At 50.4% G+C, this 19,520-nt stretch overlaps 9 protein-coding genes across 9 annotated transcripts; 4 read left to right on the top strand and 5 right to left on the bottom strand.

The window, feature by feature from the left end:
• Positions 1-326: 326 nt before the first annotated feature.
• On the bottom strand, positions 327-2,802 carry N7482_005157 (uncharacterized protein; the record flags this gene model as incomplete). Its single annotated transcript, XM_056687282.1, has 3 exons — positions 327-2,466; positions 2,516-2,678; positions 2,727-2,802. The coding sequence occupies 3 exons, from the start codon at positions 2,800-2,802 to the stop codon at positions 327-329; spliced, it is 2,379 nt and encodes a 792-aa protein (XP_056542837.1).
• Positions 2,803-3,997: 1,195 nt separating this feature from the next.
• Positions 3,998-5,470, bottom strand: N7482_005156 (Zn(II)2Cys6 transcription factor domain-containing protein; the record flags this gene model as incomplete). Its single annotated transcript, XM_056687281.1, has 1 exon — positions 3,998-5,470. One exon carries the CDS (start codon positions 5,468-5,470, stop codon positions 3,998-4,000), a length of 1,473 nt encoding a protein of 490 aa, XP_056542836.1.
• Positions 5,471-6,024: 554 nt separating this feature from the next.
• N7482_005155 (SDR family oxidoreductase) lies at positions 6,025-7,128 on the bottom strand (the record flags this gene model as incomplete). Its single annotated transcript, XM_056687280.1, has 3 exons — positions 6,025-6,304; positions 6,363-6,756; positions 6,807-7,128. The coding sequence occupies 3 exons, from the start codon at positions 7,126-7,128 to the stop codon at positions 6,025-6,027; spliced, it is 996 nt and encodes a 331-aa protein (XP_056542835.1).
• A 764-nt stretch (positions 7,129-7,892) lies between these two features.
• On the top strand, positions 7,893-9,353 carry N7482_005154 (flavin-containing monooxygenase; the record flags this gene model as incomplete). The annotated part of the gene is made up of 1 exon (XM_056687279.1): positions 7,893-9,353. One exon carries the CDS (start codon positions 7,893-7,895, stop codon positions 9,351-9,353), a length of 1,461 nt encoding a protein of 486 aa, XP_056542834.1.
• A 752-nt stretch (positions 9,354-10,105) lies between these two features.
• Positions 10,106-12,565, top strand: N7482_005153 (TPR repeat protein; the record flags this gene model as incomplete). The annotated part of the gene is made up of 1 exon (XM_056687278.1): positions 10,106-12,565. The coding sequence occupies one exon, from the start codon at positions 10,106-10,108 to the stop codon at positions 12,563-12,565; it is 2,460 nt and encodes an 819-aa protein (XP_056542833.1).
• Positions 12,566-13,213: 648 nt separating this feature from the next.
• N7482_005152 (uncharacterized protein) lies at positions 13,214-13,730 on the bottom strand (the record flags this gene model as incomplete). The annotated part of the gene is made up of 2 exons (XM_056687277.1): positions 13,214-13,453; positions 13,536-13,730. The coding sequence occupies 2 exons, from the start codon at positions 13,728-13,730 to the stop codon at positions 13,214-13,216; spliced, it is 435 nt and encodes a 144-aa protein (XP_056542832.1).
• A 318-nt stretch (positions 13,731-14,048) lies between these two features.
• N7482_005151 (putative Snf1 kinase complex beta-subunit Gal83) lies at positions 14,049-15,538 on the top strand (the record flags this gene model as incomplete). The annotated part of the gene is made up of 3 exons (XM_056687276.1): positions 14,049-14,788; positions 14,861-15,431; positions 15,491-15,538. The coding sequence occupies 3 exons, from the start codon at positions 14,049-14,051 to the stop codon at positions 15,536-15,538; spliced, it is 1,359 nt and encodes a 452-aa protein (XP_056542831.1).
• A 589-nt stretch (positions 15,539-16,127) lies between these two features.
• kae1 (O-sialoglycoprotein endopeptidase) lies at positions 16,128-17,304 on the bottom strand (the record flags this gene model as incomplete). Its single annotated transcript, XM_056687275.1, has 2 exons — positions 16,128-16,879; positions 16,953-17,304. The coding sequence occupies 2 exons, from the start codon at positions 17,302-17,304 to the stop codon at positions 16,128-16,130; spliced, it is 1,104 nt and encodes a 367-aa protein (XP_056542830.1).
• A 382-nt stretch (positions 17,305-17,686) lies between these two features.
• On the top strand, positions 17,687-19,421 carry N7482_005149 (ribosomal lysine N-methyltransferase; the record flags this gene model as incomplete). The annotated part of the gene is made up of 4 exons (XM_056687274.1): positions 17,687-17,837; positions 17,955-18,553; positions 18,612-18,839; positions 18,945-19,421. 4 exons carry the CDS (start codon positions 17,687-17,689, stop codon positions 19,419-19,421), a joined length of 1,455 nt encoding a protein of 484 aa, XP_056542829.1.
• Between the last annotated feature and the right edge of the window lie 99 nt (positions 19,422-19,520).

Here is a 19,520-nt window from a genome sequence, read left to right as displayed (position 1 = left end):
GTCTGTCCATCGACGGACTTGGATTGAGTGTCGGCAAGTAGAGGAACTACAGTACAGCAATGTTCAAGATTGGCTTCCACATTTTACACAGAGAACCTGTTTCTCACCGTTATCGCCAAAGGCGATGATGAACCTGTCTAGGTCCGTCATAGATAAAACGTTCAGACAACTGTCGCGCAGAATCCAGGAACAGGGTCATTATAAAACAGTCATTCAAGTACAAGAGCTTTACATTATATGTACGCACGGGAAAATAATCGGAATCATGCAACTACGGATCGGACTAGTCCGTGGACAGAGATCACCGAGGTACATTTTTCAATGGGTTACATGTTAATATCCAGTGCCTCAGTTGACCACTCCAGGAGAGCGTCGGAATTCGCCACAGTGGCAGGATGCGTGGAACCTATGGTTCGTTGCTGCTTCTCTACGCAAGCTGTGAGCAAATCAATAGCGTCGGTATCGCGGCCTAAAGATTTCCAAGTGACTGCTAGATTGGCCATACTCATGAGCGTATCAGGATGGTCGGCGCCGAGCTTCGTCTTAAGAGTCTCCATGACCTGCACCCCGAGCTGCTCCGCCTCTTCCCACCGGCCCTGGTTCGAGAACGTCGACGCCAGATTGGCCATACTCGTAAGCGTATCAGGATGGTCGGCGCCGAGCTTCGTCTTAAGAGTCTCCATGACCTGCACCCCGAGCTGCTCCGCCTCTTCCCATCGGCCCTGGTTCCAGAATGTCGACGCCAGATTGGCCATACTCGTAAGCGTATCAGGATGGTCGGCGCCGAGCTTCGTCTTAAGAGTCTCCATGACCTGCACCCCGAGCTGCTCCGCCTCTTCCCATCGGCCCTGGTTCGAGAACGTCGACGCCAGATTGGCCATACTCGTAAGCGTATCAGGATGGTCGGCGCCGAGCTTCGTCTTAAGAGTCTCCATGACCTGCACCCCGAGCTGCTCCGCCTCTTCCCATCGGCCCTGGTTCCAGAATGTCGACGCCAGATTGGCCATACTCGTAAGCGTATCAGGATGATCGGCGCCGAGCTTCGTCTTGCGAGTCTCTATAACCTGCACCCCGAGCTGCTCCGCCTCTTCCCACCGGCCCTCAAGCCTATATACATCTGCTAATATCGTAGTACTATCAAGTGTTCTTTCATCTTCCGCGCCTAAAGCCTTGACTCTCTGCTTTCTCGATACCAATGCCATTTCCCGCGAATCCGGGATATTGCCATGTTTGAGCGCATACCATGCCCCCTTGTAAAGTAATGCAGCCGAATTTTGTAGAGAGTCTTGCGATTTCGGTCGATGCGTCACCGCTGATCTGACATGCGGAAAGAGTGGTCGGCATCTCTCCCAATTTTCATATTCACCAGTCGGAAATTCAGCATTTAGATTGTTAATAAATCTTTCCTTCCACTTCTCGTCCTGGCCATAGGTCTTCAACCATATACGTACTGTGAGCTGCACTAGCCGATGCATCGTGAATACCATGCTATCTTCACTAATAGCAATGAAGGAATAGTCTCTGAGAGTAGTAATGTCGCTCTCAAAATCGTCTTCTAGGTCGCATTCGGACGAAGTATCCGTATCCTCGTCACTAGAGCTATCCGTAACTTCCCTAGAAGCATCTAGAGTTTCATGGTTCTTTTCCACACCATGAATCCGTAGAAGATTCTCTGGGATCCCCTGTCTGTCGAAAAAGCTCATGAGAGACAGTAAATCAGCCGCAGACTGCCGTATTCGTCGGATATGGTCGAAGGATATTTGCCATGTCAATACAATAGAGTTCTTTGCCTCCCAGTCTCGGTGCGTGTGAAGTCCCTCGTGATTTAGAAGCTTCGTAGCTTGACGATCACTCTGTCGAAGCTTCTCTAGGTATTGCGATACCGAGCAACGGGGCGAGTGGTGGGCGATATAGCTAGCCGCTTGTATAATTGCGAGAGGCATAAACTCAAGTTCCTTCACTAGCTGAGACAAGTCGGCTCTCTCTGTACCTGAATCCAGCTTGTTCTGCAGTAGAGCTAGCGCCTCGGCCATATCCATTGGTTGCACATCCACCAGATTCCTCTCATGGCCAGCAATCTCCGATGCTACTCTTTTATTCCGACTGGTGATGATAATAGAGCCGTTCGAGCCCTCGAGAAGGTACCTCAGCGGTGGCTGCGTCGAGTACTGGGCGTTTGCTTCTGCCTCCGCACGGGTCGCTAACGGTTTGCGAAGGAGCTCATCATCGTCGACATTATCCAGGACAAGAATCCACTCCCCAATCTTTCCGTCTTGCAACCAGTTCCCGAAGAGTTGAAATATATTAGTGTTGCGGTCTTCGCGCCCGGGAATCTTGGCACGGTTGGCAAGGTTGCGGAGACTTTCCTCGCAGCGCGCCGCATTGCTCGCATGAACCCAGAAGACCCAGGTATTAGTCGATTGCTGTCGGACCCGGTAGCAGTATTCGATGGCAAGTCGGGTTTTCCTTGCAAAGTTAGCATTATGCGAACTACCCTTAGCCACGTTACGCTTACCCAACACCACCGAGACCGATAAGAGCTATCCTAGAGCCTGGGATCGAGGCTTTTTCGTGGATCTGGTCAAGGAGTGCACCTCGACTGACAAAGTCTGGATCATGCGAGAAGGGCACGGTCGATAAAGGCTCGGGGCGGGGCTCCGATGGCTCTAGGGAAGGCACTGTTAGTCATACGAGCTTGTCTCACTTTCAGGGTATTGGGAACTCACCCGGAAGATTTATAGTGCCGTTGTTGATTCCCACCTGGTTCCCTGAGTTTGCTTCGCCGAATGATACAGAGGCCATTTTCAACACAGCGCTGCACAACTTTGGAAGTGTTGTGAAGAAGGAAGGTTCCGAGCCCCCTCACGAGAGTGGCTTATCCTCAGCCTCACCTTCAGGTGACTCCGTGGGCGCTAAATACTAGCTCATTCCAGGAGACAAGCCGAGTTCGTCCTCTTTGTCGGCTAATTATTTTACCTACGGGAGCACTGTGTGAAATATCAAGGGCACAACCTAGGCCAAAACAGCCTCAGGATCTTGCTGAAATAAGATGGAATGGTAGTTAATTATTGACAGTGGTGTGGGAGAAATCGGGCAGCAATGCATAGCGAAACATTGCCTAACTGATATTACTGGAAGGTTCACGATAGGGTTCACGGAATCATTCGTCAGTATTTCGGGAGTGTCCGTGAGAACTTGCCCCAACCGAGACCTAGCAAATTTCTTAAATGTTTTCAACCGTCAAACCTGCCTGTCGAAAATGGCCACTAGCACTCTCTTTTTTATCACCGACCATATCGTAAAGCACTGACCCTATCCTGGAAAGCGGTCTGGCAGCCAAGGTTGAACGACCATATCCAATCAGGACTCGTGTACGCCAGATTTGTTTCCGGGAGAGGAGTCGCAAGAGTGTGGAGGTATGTATAACTGATTTCGAACACTACTGTACCAGACCCAATTTATCTGCCCCTTCTTCCAATACTTGAAATAGAACCAGTGTAAGAAGGCCTTCTTGATGACTAGCATGTTAGAATAACTCTCACTATGCGAAAGGGGTTCATAAACATGCTCATAGCTCTGGCGAAACTGTAGTCGGAACGAGAAGGGCTTTAGAATGGCAGCGACCTCGGGCTGCAAAGCTGACAAAGAACAGGCTAGAAGTATCTGCTAGGGCCTTACATGCCCAAGGCTTGGAGACCGAAGCGATCCAAACTGTTCGATACTTGGACGTGGATATGTTGGCATCACTTCCTTCTGTTCCACGGAGAATCTGGACTTTATGTATTACAAACTCGTGATCCTATACAAGCTTTCCTATATGGAGTGTAGCAATGCAAAAATGCTAATATTGCAGGTGTGGGAAATCCATGGTGAAGAATCGAAATTAGCCTTACTCCCAGTCTGTGCAGTTGACTTATTATTTAGTGCTTGCGGCGCAGGGGGACACTGATGAATGCAGCCAAGTTATAACGAGGTGTTTTAAGCGTTATTATGATCTTTAAGGCACGGCTATGAACATTGGTCCACTATCAATAAGATCGAATAAAGACCCCTTGTAGCCATCCCATCTTTGTTGCCAGAAGTATTTATGGAATGAAAAAAACTGTTCAGCACAAGGTGGGCAGTAAGATAGTTTTGTTGCACTCTTCCACAAGTTTTCTGGCCGCAAGGGAATCTCGAGCAGCGCCAAGAACAACGGGAAACAGCCGAACTGTAGCTTCGTATTGGGTCCGCCGCATAGAAGAATTTTGTCTCTCTCCGCCAGTATATCGTTCGCATATGACACGGCAATACCATCCTGGCAGGACAGCTGATACTTGAGGCGGTGTATGAGGAGCAGAGTAGCGGATCGGTAGATGGCCGCTTGAGCTCGCAGTAACATGATCTCGGAATCGGTGAAGTTCGAGCCATGTAGGAATGCTTCATAAGGTGTCCATGACAAAACTTGTTGCTTGATGATATCCAATTTATGCATTTCTGGCTGAGATTGAACCTTCAGTTCATGGCTCACTTCACACAGATCGTAGAGTATTGGCATCAAGGTGACGCATAACCCGACTAACCGATCGACAACAGCGGGGCGATGAATTCGTGGTCGAATTATCGGTATTTCCCGTTTGATCAAACACTCGAGCAGCTCCCAAAAGAGTGGGGTCATGGTCACGGGGTCCAAGAAATCCACCTGGGCGAGCTGTGGATACCACGGTTTAACCAGATACAATGAATGGCGTAAGATCAGCATTGACCCTGTAGAAACGATGAAGGTATCCAATGCGGCCAAACTCTGGCCTAGCACAAGTACAGCCAAGGCATCATGGGTATTGGCAATCTCCGTTGCTTGTAATGTCCGTAGCAGATCTGCAACCCCGGCAATCTCCGCATGGACGGGTGTGGTGGGATTCAGCTTGGTGCTGTTCATCATGTATTTGATCATTGCAGAAAACATGTCTCTCAAGAGATGAGGGGATTTGGAATAAGAATAATTTAGAGCCCGGCGGAAGTCCTTGGCAAAGGTTGGGCCAATCATGAAGATGTCATTTAATGTATAAAACTCCTCATCTGTGGGTTCTGGTGCCGGGGTACCCTTTTGCTGGTTCTGTCCGAGCTCCTGAAGAACGTCATGTAGCTTTGATTGCGCATCATGGCCTATGGAGCAGCTGAGATCATCAGTTGCTAAGAGGTCTTGTTCGGAAGCTGCATCGGTAGAAGCGCTTTGCGAAAGCGGCGGAGAAGCAGTCTGTGATTCGGCATTTTTCGAACCAGGAATTCCCTTCTCCGAAGCCCAAACTTGAATTTCTGCTGCAGGACCAAGGAGCTTGGATCGCGCCGGGCGTCCAGGTGGGCGGGAATGTCGGGCTGTCGAGCAATCAAGAGCAAGGCGGGCACATCGAATACATTTGGCCTGACTTTTGTTTCTTTGACATTTCTTCTTCTGCACGTAACAGTGGTCGCACGATCGAGATATCGGCATATTTCATGTCGGAGCGTTCTTCTGGCTTCTATTGGGCGAGATCAACAAAGCGTCAAGACAGTGCCCTAGCATGGCACACTATCCGCGAGGAACAAGCCGGGCTGGTTGGGATGCCTGCACTGGACTTCGTAACGTAATTTGGCCGTTGAACACCCTCCTAGTCCATTTCAAAATCCCTTGCTCCGTGCTGTTTGCTGTTAAATCATCATTCAGCTGACGAGTGCTGGAAACAAAAGACAGGGGTAGCGATCGCCTCGCAGACATAGCGAACGGATTAGCTAAGGGAGCGGTCGGAGAGTTATTTCCTATTTGAGTCAAGAATTGACGGGGCTCTTTAGTTACCCCGCATCGACTTTTGTGGATACGCAGAGATATCCGTGGTGGATCCGGAGAACTTTCGGGTGGGGAGATTTGGGGCTTTTTACCGGTACATAATATGCAATATGAAGCCGCTTTTTCCACGGGCTTTGAGATCCATCCATTTGAATCACTGACAAACCTAGAAATTACGCTATCAAACGAAATAAAGAAACAAGTGGGTCAAGAGCAATGGCTTATTTCTCTTCGCCACGTTCCTTCGCCAGTTGACGAAGTCTCACAATTTGCAGGGAGGTTTCGTTTCTCATCCGATCCTGCAACCAGCTTGGTAAACTCCGCAGAAGCGACACAGAGCTTTGAGAGCTTGGGAGAATGACTTGACCGCCATTCTGGGACACAATCTGCTTGACTACCGCAGATGACACATCCTTCGGACTCATCATCGGGGTCTTGACGTTCCCTTCCTTCAAAAGATTATCAATCAAAGGAGTGCGCACCCAGAAAGGATGGATGATACTTTAACATCGCTGTTAGTTACGCATTTCCGGCAACACTTTGAGATCTGGATACTAACCTTGTTCGGATTCTCTGCGATTTGTACCAATGCCTGATTTCCTGTGTGAGACCCTCGTGGAAAGCAAGCGCAGCTGCCTTTGAACAGCAATAGGGCGTTAACTCCCCAACAGTAATGAAACTTGCCACACTTGCCAGCGTAATGATATGGCCATGGTCTTTCTGGATCATGGCAGGAAGGAATTCCTTCACGGTCCAGAAGTGGGAAGTAGTGTTGACATCCAACGTGAGGCGGATGTTTGCTTCGGATGAATCGAGAAGTGTCTTCCCAAATCCGACGCCGGCGTTGTTGATCAGAATCGTGGGATTTCCATGTTCCTTTCTGATTTCATTTGCAACTGCCTTCACGACAGAAAGAGACGTAATGTCGGCATGGTAGAAGTATGTATTCGGGGCTTCATTTCATGGTCAGTCGGTGCGTTCTAGAACTGGCGTAGAGACATACGTAGTTCAAATGTTGGCTCTTGTATGTCCAGTATAATGACTTTGACATTCACCTTCGCCAAGTCTTCCAGAATCTGTTTTCCAATGCCGCTACTACCGCCAGTAAGAACCGCTAGCTCCTTGGTGGGATCCCACGGACCGATTCGCACCCAGTTATTCTGAGAACATTGAGAAATGTAGCTGTTGACGGCCTTCAAAACTTTCCAAGCTACCAGAATTGCGAGCCCCTTCCTTAAATATGGAGACACAACAAGTCGCTGCGCTCCCTGCGGCAGCTTGTCAAAAATCTGAGATGCCCCGGACACAATTTTGCTCAAAGACATTTTGTATTAGCCAGGCTTTGAAGATAGTTCTGATCACAAATGGCCGTGTATTGATTTTTGGCGAAAATACGGATGATCTTCCTGAGCACTGAGATAAGAATGCGTAGTGCTTTAAAATGAAGAGGAAGGATGGACTTTGAATCAGGCGGCAACGTTGGAGTATATGGGCGAGGAGGAGCGAATCGCACAACATTGAAAGGCATCGGGCGACCGCAATTAAAAGCTACCTACCAACTGGATGACCATTCCCCCGCTTTTCGTTTCCGGGGAGTTGCGCACCTCGGCTTTCATCACTATCACTATCTTACATGGAAGGCTCACTCCTCCGCAACCCTGGGTCTGTGCAGGGGATTAGTGCCCATTTAGGTATAATCCACCGCCAATATGCGCCTCTTCTACCATGCTTTCGTCGGGTATCCAACAAGATGACGAGCTAGTAGCCGAGGCAACAACCAATGATCTCAATCACATTTGAGGGGTTCGGATGTCCGAAGAAGCCAAAATACAAAGAAAAAACCTCTGTCAAGAGACTTGAACTGGAATGCTTGCTTATGTAAGCGTGCCTGCTTGGTGCATTGGTGCCTGGCCCCTTGTGAGTTACACTTCGCCTTCGCTCTACATAGCCCGCTTTCCAGAAGAGCACCATAGGAAGCCACCAAGCTAGCGATTGCTACCCGCAACTGTGATTCTTCTCCACTCTCCCGTCCACAACTCGCTATCCGAAGTAAGCCCTATCTAGTCGATCAACATACGAACTGTTCGGGATGAGCACTGCTTCTGCTACCAGTGAACCAACAGCATTCGATGTCTTGATCATCGGTGCCGGTATATCCGGAATCAACACTGCATATCGGTTGCAGAAGGCATTTCCGCAGTACCAATACGCCATATTAGAAGCACGAGACAGCATTGGAGGCACATGGGACCTTTTTCGCTATCCAGGGATAAGATCAGACTCTGACCTTTACACCTTCGGCTTTTCGTGGTATCCTTGGAACAGATCGAATCCCATTGGAGAGGGAAAGGATATTCGTGCATATCTTCAAGATGCTATGACGGCACATAACATTGCCCCCCATGTCCTTCTCAAACACCGCGTGCTCTCTGTCGAATGGGATCAACAACGCTGGACTGCCAACGTTCAAAATGAAGACTTCCAATATCAATTCTCTTCGAAGTTCATTATATTTGGAACTGGGTACTACGACTATGACAAGCCGCTAGCTACGACGATCCCCGGCATACAAAACTTCAAAGGAGATGTTATTCACCCGCAGTTCTGGCCAGAGACATTTGATTATGCAGACAAAAATATTGTTGTCATTGGTAGTGGTGCCACTGCTGTAACTCTTGTACCAAAACTTGCCGAAAAGGCCGATCGTGTGACAATGCTACAGCGAAGTCCAACATACCTTGCGTCGGTCACTAATCTTTCCTCTGGGGGTTGGCTGAGCCGCATCCTACCAAGCTCGGTGAATTACTACGTCAATCGATTCAAGCGTCTTGTTTTGGGCCGTCTGATGTTCCTTTTCTGCAGAACATATCCCAATGCCGCGAGAGCTTTTCTGGAAAAACGGATCGTTCCGCAGCTCCCCCCGGGAGTTCCATTGAGCCCGCACTTCAAACCACGCTACAAGCCATGGGAGCAAAGGCTCTGTGCCTGTCCGAATGGCGACTTTTTCGCTGCCCTACGCTCTGGAAAAGCACAGATCGAAACAGATTACATCGAAACAGTCGAGTCTGATGGAATTCTACTGAAATCAGGCAAAAGATTGTCCGCCGACACCATTGTCACAGCGACTGGTCTGAAGCTGCAGTTCGCTGGTGGAATTCCCATTATAGTGAATGGCGAGAAGCTCGACATCTCAGAGAAACATATCTGGAACGGCATCATGTTGCAAGATGTGCCCAATGCGGCCCTTCTTCTTGGGTATACCAACGCTGCTTGGACATTGGGCGCTGATGCGAGCATGTCCTCCATCTGCCGGCTTCTCAGCCTCATGGAAACCAAGGGCTACTCTGTAGCCTGCCCCAGTCTGAGAGACCCATCAAAATTGGAGCTACGTCCATTACTCGATCTTGCCTCGAATTACATTACGCGTGCACAGGGTGCCGCGCCCAAGGCTGCTTCTCTGCGACCGTGGACAGGTCGGACTAATTATTTTTCGGATTTGTACTTTGCAACCTTTGGGAACATTACGGAAGGGTTGGAACTGACTACCTAGGCTACTCTACGTAGCGGATTTTCGGGGCTTTCCAATCTGAGCTGCTGCCGCTTTTGTTAGAAATCAGAACGAAATAATTGATTGCCCTTCCCGGTAACTATGGAAAGGTCCTTACGCTACAGTGAATGTCGAACGCAGAAAGAAGGGTAACGCCTAGTAACGTGCAGACCAATGGATATAGAGAGTGTGTATTGTAGTGCGCCAAGAAGCCCACTAAAACTGGTTAGTAGCTAATTGAGTAATACGAGTGGAGTATCCCACTTGAACAGCTACCCTGACTACCCCGCATGGCGTTCAACAAGCTTCTTGGTTCGCTCAACTTCCATGGTTCTCTCAACTTCCAACTAACAATATCACAATATCACAGAGGCACTCTCCGCAAACCTGATAGAATTGGGGTTTTTATCTCTATGATAATACCCAAGTTCAAAACTAGTGAAACTGCCCAAAGTCTCTTGTTTTCCGCCCCCAATAATAACCTTTCGGTGTATTAATAGGCAGCACTGCCTCTTGAATGATGGGCTTTTGCGGGGCTAATGAAAAGCGAAGTAGGCAGATCTGCAAGATAATTGCCAATGAAAGTGATTACTGACACGTGTACAAATATTTTTAACACACAGAAACCTAACTGGGAAAGCTCCACGGACTCAATCTCCATCCCTTTTCTTTTGCATCCGCTCGAACGTGTGGTATCCCCTTTTCAGGTCTGGAGATCTTACTACGACAAGTGCCTCGGTGTATGAATTCTAAATATGTCCACCGGTTTGGATGTGATCGGTGGAATATCTGCCGTGATCTCCATTCTCGATGCCTCAATCAAGCTCTACGACAGTGCTAAGCGCGACGCCAAGTTAACTACAACATTCGAGGCTATTCGACGCCGCCTCCCGGTCCTTCTCCATACCCTCACAACATGCCAAATCCACCTAGAATCAAGCAAGAATGCACTACCCGAAGACGTTTATGAAGCCTTGGAGAAGACCGTTGATAGCTGTTATGCAAAGGCATCAAATTTAAAAATCATCTTTGAGAAGGTTATACCCGAAGAATGTGACAGATGGGAGAAACGATATTCAAAGGTCCTCCGCAGACTGGGCAAAGGTGACAAGGTCGAGGAACTCATGGGCGCAATAACCGAAGACGTCCAGCTGATTGTCAACCATGTCGGAACCCAGAATGTCAACGCCGCCACGACGCAGGGATACGGCTTTCTCGGACCCGTCGGCACCCATCTCGGCCAAGCACCTCATATCGCCCCGGAACTCTTTATCGGCCGCGACTCCGAGCTCCAGCACATTTCTCGCATTTTGCAGCCTCTGCAGACTCCTCAGACACAACAGCGCCTCTTCCTCGTCGGCATGGGCGGTGTCGGTAAGACCCAGCTTTCTATTGCCTACGCGGAAGCTTATCGCGGATCGTACGGCTCGGTGTTTTGGGTAAATGCATCGTCGGAGGCTGCACTACAAGCCAGTTTTCAGTCGATTGCCTCTCTTATCTTCTCCGGACAGGATCCCGCAGTCTTGAAAAGCAGTAATATCGTTGGACATGTACATCAGTGGCTATATGATTCAAGAAATACTCGATGGCTTTTGTTATTCGATGGCTATGATGATCCCGACCTGGAGATCAGCGAATATTTCCCATCCGCATCCCATGGGACTGTCATCGTGACCACCCGACGACTAGCTCTTGCCGGGAATACTCTGCGTATCAAGCCTCTCCGGAGTACTGCAGATAGCCTGGCTATTTTGCAAACCAGGTCAAAAAGAGAAAATGTGCAGTCAGGTATGGTACATATAAATATATTGAAACAAGCCACGACCTTACCATCGCCACTAGACTCTTTTGCGAAGCGCCTCAGCGAACGTCTGGATGGTTTCCCTCTAGCTTTGGCTATAGCTGGAACCTACATCCAGCTGACAGGCTTGAGTTTCGAGCGCTATTTGCAAGAGTACGAAGCGTGTGGGGATATTGATCCTTTCCACTCCGCCCCACTCCGGGAATATCGTGAGCGTACACCTTCCGCGACCTGGGATCTATCATACGCCGATCTCAAAGCTGAAGACCCAGACGCTGCCGAATTACTCAAAACACTGGCCTACTTTGCCAACCAGACGCTTCCGCACGAACTTTTCCTTGGTGGGCTTACAGATGATTCCCCGAAATGGCTTCGTAGAGTGGTTGCGAGTGACTTTACCTTCCGCAGAGTGATGTCCACCTTGGCCCAATACTACTATATCGAAGTCGATGAGACGTCAGGATCATGGTGCATGTATAACTACATACACGACTGGACCTTGGCAGCACTGAACAAAGAAATCGACCTGAAATATTACTGGTATGCTGTTGAATGTGTGCATACCTGGATCGCGGGCGTTGATAATGAATCGCTTGGAAATGCCTCTTTCGCGAGTGTTGCCCGTCATGCACTGCGGCTAGCGGAACCGCGTTTTCTCCAAGCCGATGTACTTTCTGATGCTCCGTCTGATCGGCTTGATCAGATCACACGCATCGCACTCTTACTCCGACACCAGCATCATCTTGGGAAAGCGGAGCAGATGCAGAGACAGGTGCTCGCTGGGGTTGAGCACGCTCTAGGGCCGGACCATCCGTCGACCCTGACAGCTGTTCACTATCTCGGGTGTATATACCGCGCCCAAGGCAACTTTCATATGGCGGAGCAGTTGCTGACACGGGCGCTAGATGGGAGGGAAAAAGTGCTAGGGCCAGAAGATGAGTCAACACTTACTAGTATCAATAACCTCGGGATCCTGTATCGTGGCCAGGGCAGACTGAGGAAGGCGGAGCAGCTCTTCACACGAGCGCTGGCGGGGAGAGAGAAAGTGCTAGGACGAGAGCATAGGTCGACCCTCGCCAGCATCAATGACCTTGGGATTATATATCGTACTCAGGGCAGGCTCCCCCTGGCGGAGGCGAAGTTCGAGCAGGCTCTAAATGGGAGATTGAAAGTGCTAGGACTGGACCATGTCTCGACACTCAACACTCTTTTTGATCGCGGGGTCTTATTTCGCTTTCAAGGCAAGCTGGGTCGGGCGGAGGAGGCGTTTGAGCAGACGTTCGACGGAAGAGATAGAGTGCTGGGGCCAAAACACAGGTCCACCCTCGCCGTTGCCAATGATCTCGAGGCCCTGTATCGTGCCCGAGGAAAGAGGAAAAAGGCGGAGAGTGTGTTTCAGCGGAGGGTACAGTAGCTTGTTCGGCGTACATTGGCGGAAGGGATACCTCAAGTCAACTGAACACGGTTCGAAAAATTAAGGATCTTGGATTTCCAGTCGTCGAGGTCAAGAATGCATTAGATTTCCCTAACTAGGGATCCATTCGCCATGTAGAAAACTAAATTCCTGAGGACAGCCCGGAGTTGGCATCTAGAGAGAATATTAAATTCGGGAGAGTGCTTAATTGGGGGGGGGGGTGTTCTGTTTGGGGAGAAGGACCAGTTGAAGAAGAGTACAATTTTGGGGGAGAGTGTGGCTGACCGCGGGGGTGCGACCATTAGAAGCGATTACTCAATGGAGCGTTTCCAGCTTTTCGGCTATCAAAGGCTCTTCTATTACTGAAGCTACTGTAGGTTGATGGTGTATCAAAAGTAAACGTACGCTCCTTTCGCTCCGTTTGAGATATCGAGAGGTCTTGAGACTAGATCACTTTTGCTATCCCCGCGCTACACAGTTGCTTATATCGATCGATCGATCCAGGCCGCTAGGGTTTTGCCTCCTACCTCAGTGGCAGTATCTTCAATTTCCACACTAGATGTCTCCACGTCTTACCTACGTACAATGGTAATATGGTGCATATTCTGATTATCGAAGATAGGATAATTTCCATTTAGCAGTGCTCGATTAGTCACCTGGAGTGGAGTCCTGACTGTTCTCTTCCTCCTCTAGGATCGTTGATGACATGAACATTCTCGACTCCCAGTCAAACGGTGGATCTTTGGGGTCGACCAAATCAGTTGGAAAAGATGGTGCACTCGATGGTTGCAGCCGGAGAAGTTGTGTGAGGGAATCACCGGCGAAATATAAACATAGGCCCACTGTGACTCCAGTGAAGACAGCGCCAGCCACGAATGTAAGAAACGCCTGTTATTGAGTGAGTATGATGATCCAAGGCCATGGATGCATATATCTATATGGGTTTTTGACCCGCGATATGAACACATACTTCAAATTTCAACAAAACCTGCACCGGAAATAGAACCAGGGCGAGAAGGCCATGGCCAAGGTAGACTAGTGGGGAGGCAAGCAAATAAAGGACAGACCACGTGTAAGAGAACAACACGGTCACTATGCCAAAGAGTGCACTGACAACGGACAGCGGAATGGACAACAGGCCATTGACGGCGGCGTGCTCATCCATATCCAAAGAATATGGATCGGATCCTCGACAGTTGGGACCGCGCTCGGAAGCTCCGTCCTTGGAAAGGGGGCAGAATCCGGGGAAGCCGAGTTATCACCGCTCGCTGCCCTAAGCCCTAGCCCAATGGGATGCTCCGGCGTCATCGCCTCGACCCTCTACTTCTCGAGTGTTGGTAGCTATCTCCCCACGCCGCTCTCTACGACGCCTTCATGCGGTCTGTCTGATTGATCTTCATTTTAATTTCCTCCTCGGCCGATCCTCGCTCCTTCAACGCCCTACCACCTGCCTCTCCTCCCTCCCACCGCTACCCCGCCTTCAATGGGCAACAACCCTTCCAAAGGCCCAGCCGGTGACGTGCCGGCAGGCCATATTCCCCATGCCGCAAACGAGCGCAAGGTTGTGCGTCGCACTTCCTTGAATGCGATCCCGACTCACAAGGCCACCGCGGCGGACCCATCCGCCACCAGGGAGACAGCCGCCGGGCAATCGGCCGCTTACCAAGGCTCGGTGCAACAACGACTTCAATCGCGAAATCCAGCTGATTCTTCGACCAAAGCCGCAAGCAGATCCGAGAAGGTTGATGGAAGGAAAACCGATTATGTGCAGAGCAGGGATGTCCTGCCGCCAGACCACTCGAACCCGGTGCAGGTTCCCATCTCGCGACCTGCCGCGGCGCGCGATTCTGTGGCACCTTCGGGCCCGCCGCTTAACTCGTACTATAGCGCGTCACAACATCTGCAACGACCACCGCGTATGCCATTGCCTATTGGCGATGCCACGACCACGCCTGGCTCGCCCATCAGCGGACCCGAGGATTCACATATCCAATCGCTCCCAGCGGACCAGCGCCTGGATGAGGCGATGGACCCGGAAGCAACTAATCTCAGTAGTGCAACCCTGGATGGGGAAGAGATTGTGGATGAGCTTTTTCAGCCATACGCTAACAGCGGAGTTGGGAAGGCCGTGCCTACTATTATTGAGTGGTCCGGGCCGGGTCAGAAGGTCTATGTGACGGGTACCTTTGTCAATTGGGAGAAGAAATTCAAGCTGTACAGAAGGTATGTGACTCTTTTGGTGGTCATTATGCTGTTTTCGTCTCTTCCAGAGCAGATCGGCTAATTATGCGATAGTGACAATGAGGGCGGCGTCATGTCGACGACGCTCAATTTGCGCCCTGGTACACACCATCTGAAATTCATCGTTGATGGTGAGATGCGAGCTTCGGATACTCTACCTACTGCTGTCGATTTCACCAACCACTTGGTGAACTATATTGAAATTAGCGCGGATGATGGACATGACAGTATCCCGCCAGGTATTCACCCTCCGCAGGTTCTACCAGATAGTTCCAAGGAAGGGCAGTCAGACGATGCGACGGTCGACCCTCCAAAGAAGGAAGAAGTCGAGGAGGAAGTTCCTCCTGGTGACTTCGGCAGGGCCATTCCCCAATTCCTCGCGGATCTGGACAAGGAAGAGGATAGCCCTGCGTATCTACAGGCGGCGAATGTCATTGGTGACATGCCTACCCCTCCTAGTCTGCCGCTGTTCCTGGGCAAGTCAATTCTCAACAGCAACACTCCGACAAAAGATGACAGCAGTGTGCTGAATTACCCCAACCATACTGTTCTGAATCATCTCGCTACGAGCAGCATCAAGAATGGTGTTCTGGCTACGAGTGTCACGACCAGATACAAGCGCAAGGTACGAATATCTTCTCCCACGCATCTATCTTAACCCATTCCTCTCTAACTGTCTCGTAGTATGTTACATCAATTTTGTACAAACCGACTGGCGATATTACGGAGTGAGCGCTGTCTTGCATATGTACAGTACAGTCCGAAAATCTGCCGCGAGGTATATCGCGACCTGCCCAAGGTCTCCAGAGGCACAGAACCAGCACACTGCACGAGGGCCCAGCACAATCCGCGGGCATTGCTGTCCTGCCACTCAATCAGCAAATAGCCCAGCATCCCTGGTACAGACTGCATACAGGCATTGTTTACCGCTTACATAACTTACACAGGGAGGAAGGAAGGGGAGGAAGGGGGATATCTCTGTGATTAAGCTGCACTGGAAAGAAAGGTGGCTTACGGTCACATATTGCATGATTTTATGGCGTAGCTTCACTTAATCGTTTGGGAGGCTTACATGGAAGCTGGAGTTTTTCGACCATGTAAGCGAGGTTCATATTCATGGACGCGCAGGCGCGCTTGGGTTTGCTTTGAGGGTCCACAGTAATTTATTCTAAATCTATTTTGTTTCAATTGGTAACCAGATTGAGGAAGCCTGGATATTATATGGAATTCCATCAAGATGTACTTCAACCTAGTTATGCTCATTTCGTAACACGTGATATTTCTACTTCTATGCTTTTCCTTTTCCCAAAGCTTGGGGCGTTCAATCCTCGCGCCACTTCACGAATACTTCGTCGGTCCGGAACCGCTGGGTGCAGGTGGACTCTTTGAGAGGAGTCTGGAAGCCTGTCTGGTACGCCAGCATGCCCGCTTGAGCAATCATGATGCCGTTATCAATGCAAAACCGCTCGTCTGTCGCGTAGACACTGCCGCCCCGGTCCCGCGCCATGATACCCATCATCTCCTGTAGTCGTAGGTTCGAACCCACGCCGCCGACAATAAGTACTTGCTTAGACCCGACGTGGGCCATTGCGCGCTCGGTGATCTCAACCAGCATGGAGAAGATTGTCTCTTGGAGAGAGAAGCATAGGTCTGCACGAGTAGGCTTGTCATTGGTCTCCGGGATTATCTGCGCTTCGCCGGCACTTGAGGCCCGCTTTTCAGCATCTTCCTTCTCCCGTTCTTCGCCGCCCAGCCCCAACTGAGCGGCCAATGCATCAATCGCGGCCAGAATCCCTGAGAATGAACAGTCCATTCCCTTTACCACGTATGGTAGATCCACGAGCTGATTGCCTTGCTTGGCCAGTTGTTCAATATTATACCCAGGTGCCGGATCGTTGGAGATATGTAGTGTGCGCGCAAAGCGGTCCAAGCAGTTGCCGACCGCGATATCGAGTGTTTCTCCGAAGATGCGGTACCGTTGGGAGCTATATGCGATGACCTGTGTGTTGCCACCAGATACGTACAGGACGACCGGGTTGGTGGCGCCGGTAATAAGACGGCCCATTTCGATGTCTAACAAAACAGTGGTCAGCCTTGGTGATTTTGAACAGCAATATTCGCTTTTATTTTGATATTGGAGACATACGGCCGACACAGTGGTTCACTCCGACCAATGGCTTGTCCCAAAGCAAGCTTAGCATTCGCGCGGCCACAACCACGCTCTGTAGCGGGGCACCCATCCCCGGGCCCTTGGTGAAGCAGATACAGCTGACATCGTCCACCGAAACTTGCGCCTCTTTGAGTGCTTTCTTCACCAGCTTGACCACCCATGCGCGATGATGGCGCGCCGTGTCCTTGGGCAGGAAACCCTCGCCTGGTGGGGAAACGTAGGTATGCCGAATGTTGGCGAGGACCTGCGGCGGGCTGCCATCCTTGGGATGCAGCATGATACCCACACCAAGCTTGTTGGCGGAGCCCTCCATGCCAATGGCGATCATGGCAGCGGCAAGAATGAGGATAGATTAATGAAATATGAGATTATGATGGCGTCTGGGAGTAAAAATATGTTCAAAAGCCGCGGCGCAAGCGGTGCGGCACCGATTTCATGGTTTTCGTTATCAGCCAGTTATCGGCCCGCTAATAGCGGCACTCCCGTTTCTCCGAACCAAAAGTACTTTCTTTACTTTGTACTCTACTAGCATACTCTTTCTTCTTCTTCTTCTTCTTCCTCCTCCCCCCTACGCCTTTCCCTCTTTCCTTTTCCCTTTTAAGTCCGCCGGCCTAACACAGGCCAACTGGGACTTGCATGTGTGTATCTTGTTACACATATCTTTCTCCCATACTCCCCGTCACACCCCCTAAGAATCGGACTCTGGCATCATGTCCTCCTCCACCCATTTCCCTGACCCCTCGAGCTTCCAGCACCAGTCTGACGAGTTCGTCGCCTGGCTCGAAGCAAACCCAGGCGTCAAGGTCAATCCTAAGATCTATCTGGCAGATCTTAGATCAACCGGCGCTGGCCGTGGAGTCGGTAAGTGCAACTCGCATCCCATTCTTCCCCCCACCCACCCACCACACAAATTCGATCAAGTGTGCCCACCAAAATTTCTCATAAAAGAACTTCACGCTGACTACGATCATTCTATAGTGGCCCGAACCAGTATCCCTGAAGGCGAAGAACTTTTCTCAATTCCGCGGAATCTGATTCTCGCTGTCCAAAACTCGGAGCTGAAGAGCCTGCTCGGGCAGGAGGTGGATACCCTTGGCCCATGGCTGTCCCTGATGCTGGTGATGCTTTATGAATACTCGCAAGGCTCAAATTCGAGATGGGCGCCTTATCTTCGCGTCCTGCCTACACGTTTCGACACACTTATGTTCTGGTCACCGGCAGAGCTGCGCGAGCTGCAGGCTAGTGCCATTTTGGACAAGATTGGCAAACAAGGCGCCGATAAGTCTATTCTGGAGTCTATTGTGCCCATTGTCCGGGCCAATCCAGGGCTTTTCCCGCCTGTGAGTGGTGTTACCTCGTATGAGGGTGATGCGGGGGCTGCGGCTCTGCTGGAGCTTGCTCATATCATGGGCTCACTGATCATGGCTTATGCGTTTGATATTGAGAAGTCTGAGCATGAGGAAGATGACGCGGAAGACGACGATGAGAGCTATATGACCGATGATGAAGATGAGCAGCTGCCCAAGGGTATGGTTCCTCTTGCTGATCTGCTCAATGCCGACGCGGACCGGAACAATGTGAGTAACCTCGCGCTCTCTTTCTCCATCATCCCTTTAGACTAACAACTTTATCTAGGCACGTCTCTTCCAAGAAGAAGAGTGTTTGGTCATGAAGGCTATCAAACCTATTCATGAAGGAGAGGAAATCTTCAATGACTATGGGGAAATTCCCCGTGCGGATCTGCTTCGTCGGTACGGCTATGTGACAGACAACTATGCCCAATACGATGTCATCGAGCTGCCCTTGGCAGATATTTGCCAGGTAGCCGGTCTACCTAACAGTGATGTGGGATCCCAGCCAAGAGTATGTATACATCCTGCCACGTTCATCGACCCTCTTCTACACTTTTCTTCATCGACCCTCTTCTACACTTTTCTTCATTAGACTCACAGTCTAACGTCTCATCAGCTCGAATTCCTCGAAGAAAATGACATCCTGGACGATGGCTATGTGATCCCCAGACCGGGGCCTAACGCTTCTCTGCAGGATGTTCTCCCTGCCGAGCTGGTTGTCCTACTTACTACCCTGTCCCTGACACCAGAAGAATTCGAGCAGCGCCGGTCCAAAAACAAGCCTCCCAAGCCATCCATGGACAGCAACCAAGCCAGCCTCCTCTACAAGATCCTGCAGATCAAGCAAATGCAATACGGCAGTTCTCTCGGCGAGGACATGCAACTCCTCACCCACCTTACTCCACCGAACGCCCCCGCCTCGCTTGATGGATCTGCTCGGCGCCTCAAGATGGCCGCGCAAGTGCGAATGGGCGAGAAGGAGGTTCTACAGACTGTTCTCGCCTTGCTCGAACCTCTTCTTCCATCTGCATCTCTCAAGCGCTCTGCCAATGGCGACGTCGATTCAAGACAGAGCAAGGCCGCGCGCGTGTGAGCAAAGTCGCTTCTCCGTCGCAACGGTAGCAGCCTTTCGATCACCATCAACTCGATTACTCTATCTACCAAAAGCAGAGCGACTCAAGATTTTCGCGAA

This window comes from Penicillium canariense (genome assembly GCF_028826845.1).
Source record: "Penicillium canariense strain IBT 26290 chromosome Unknown utg000003l_segment0_segment0, whole genome shotgun sequence".
Lineage (NCBI taxonomy): Eukaryota > Fungi > Ascomycota > Eurotiomycetes > Eurotiales > Aspergillaceae > Penicillium > Penicillium canariense.
This window is presented reverse-complemented; position numbering and strand designations above follow the sequence as displayed.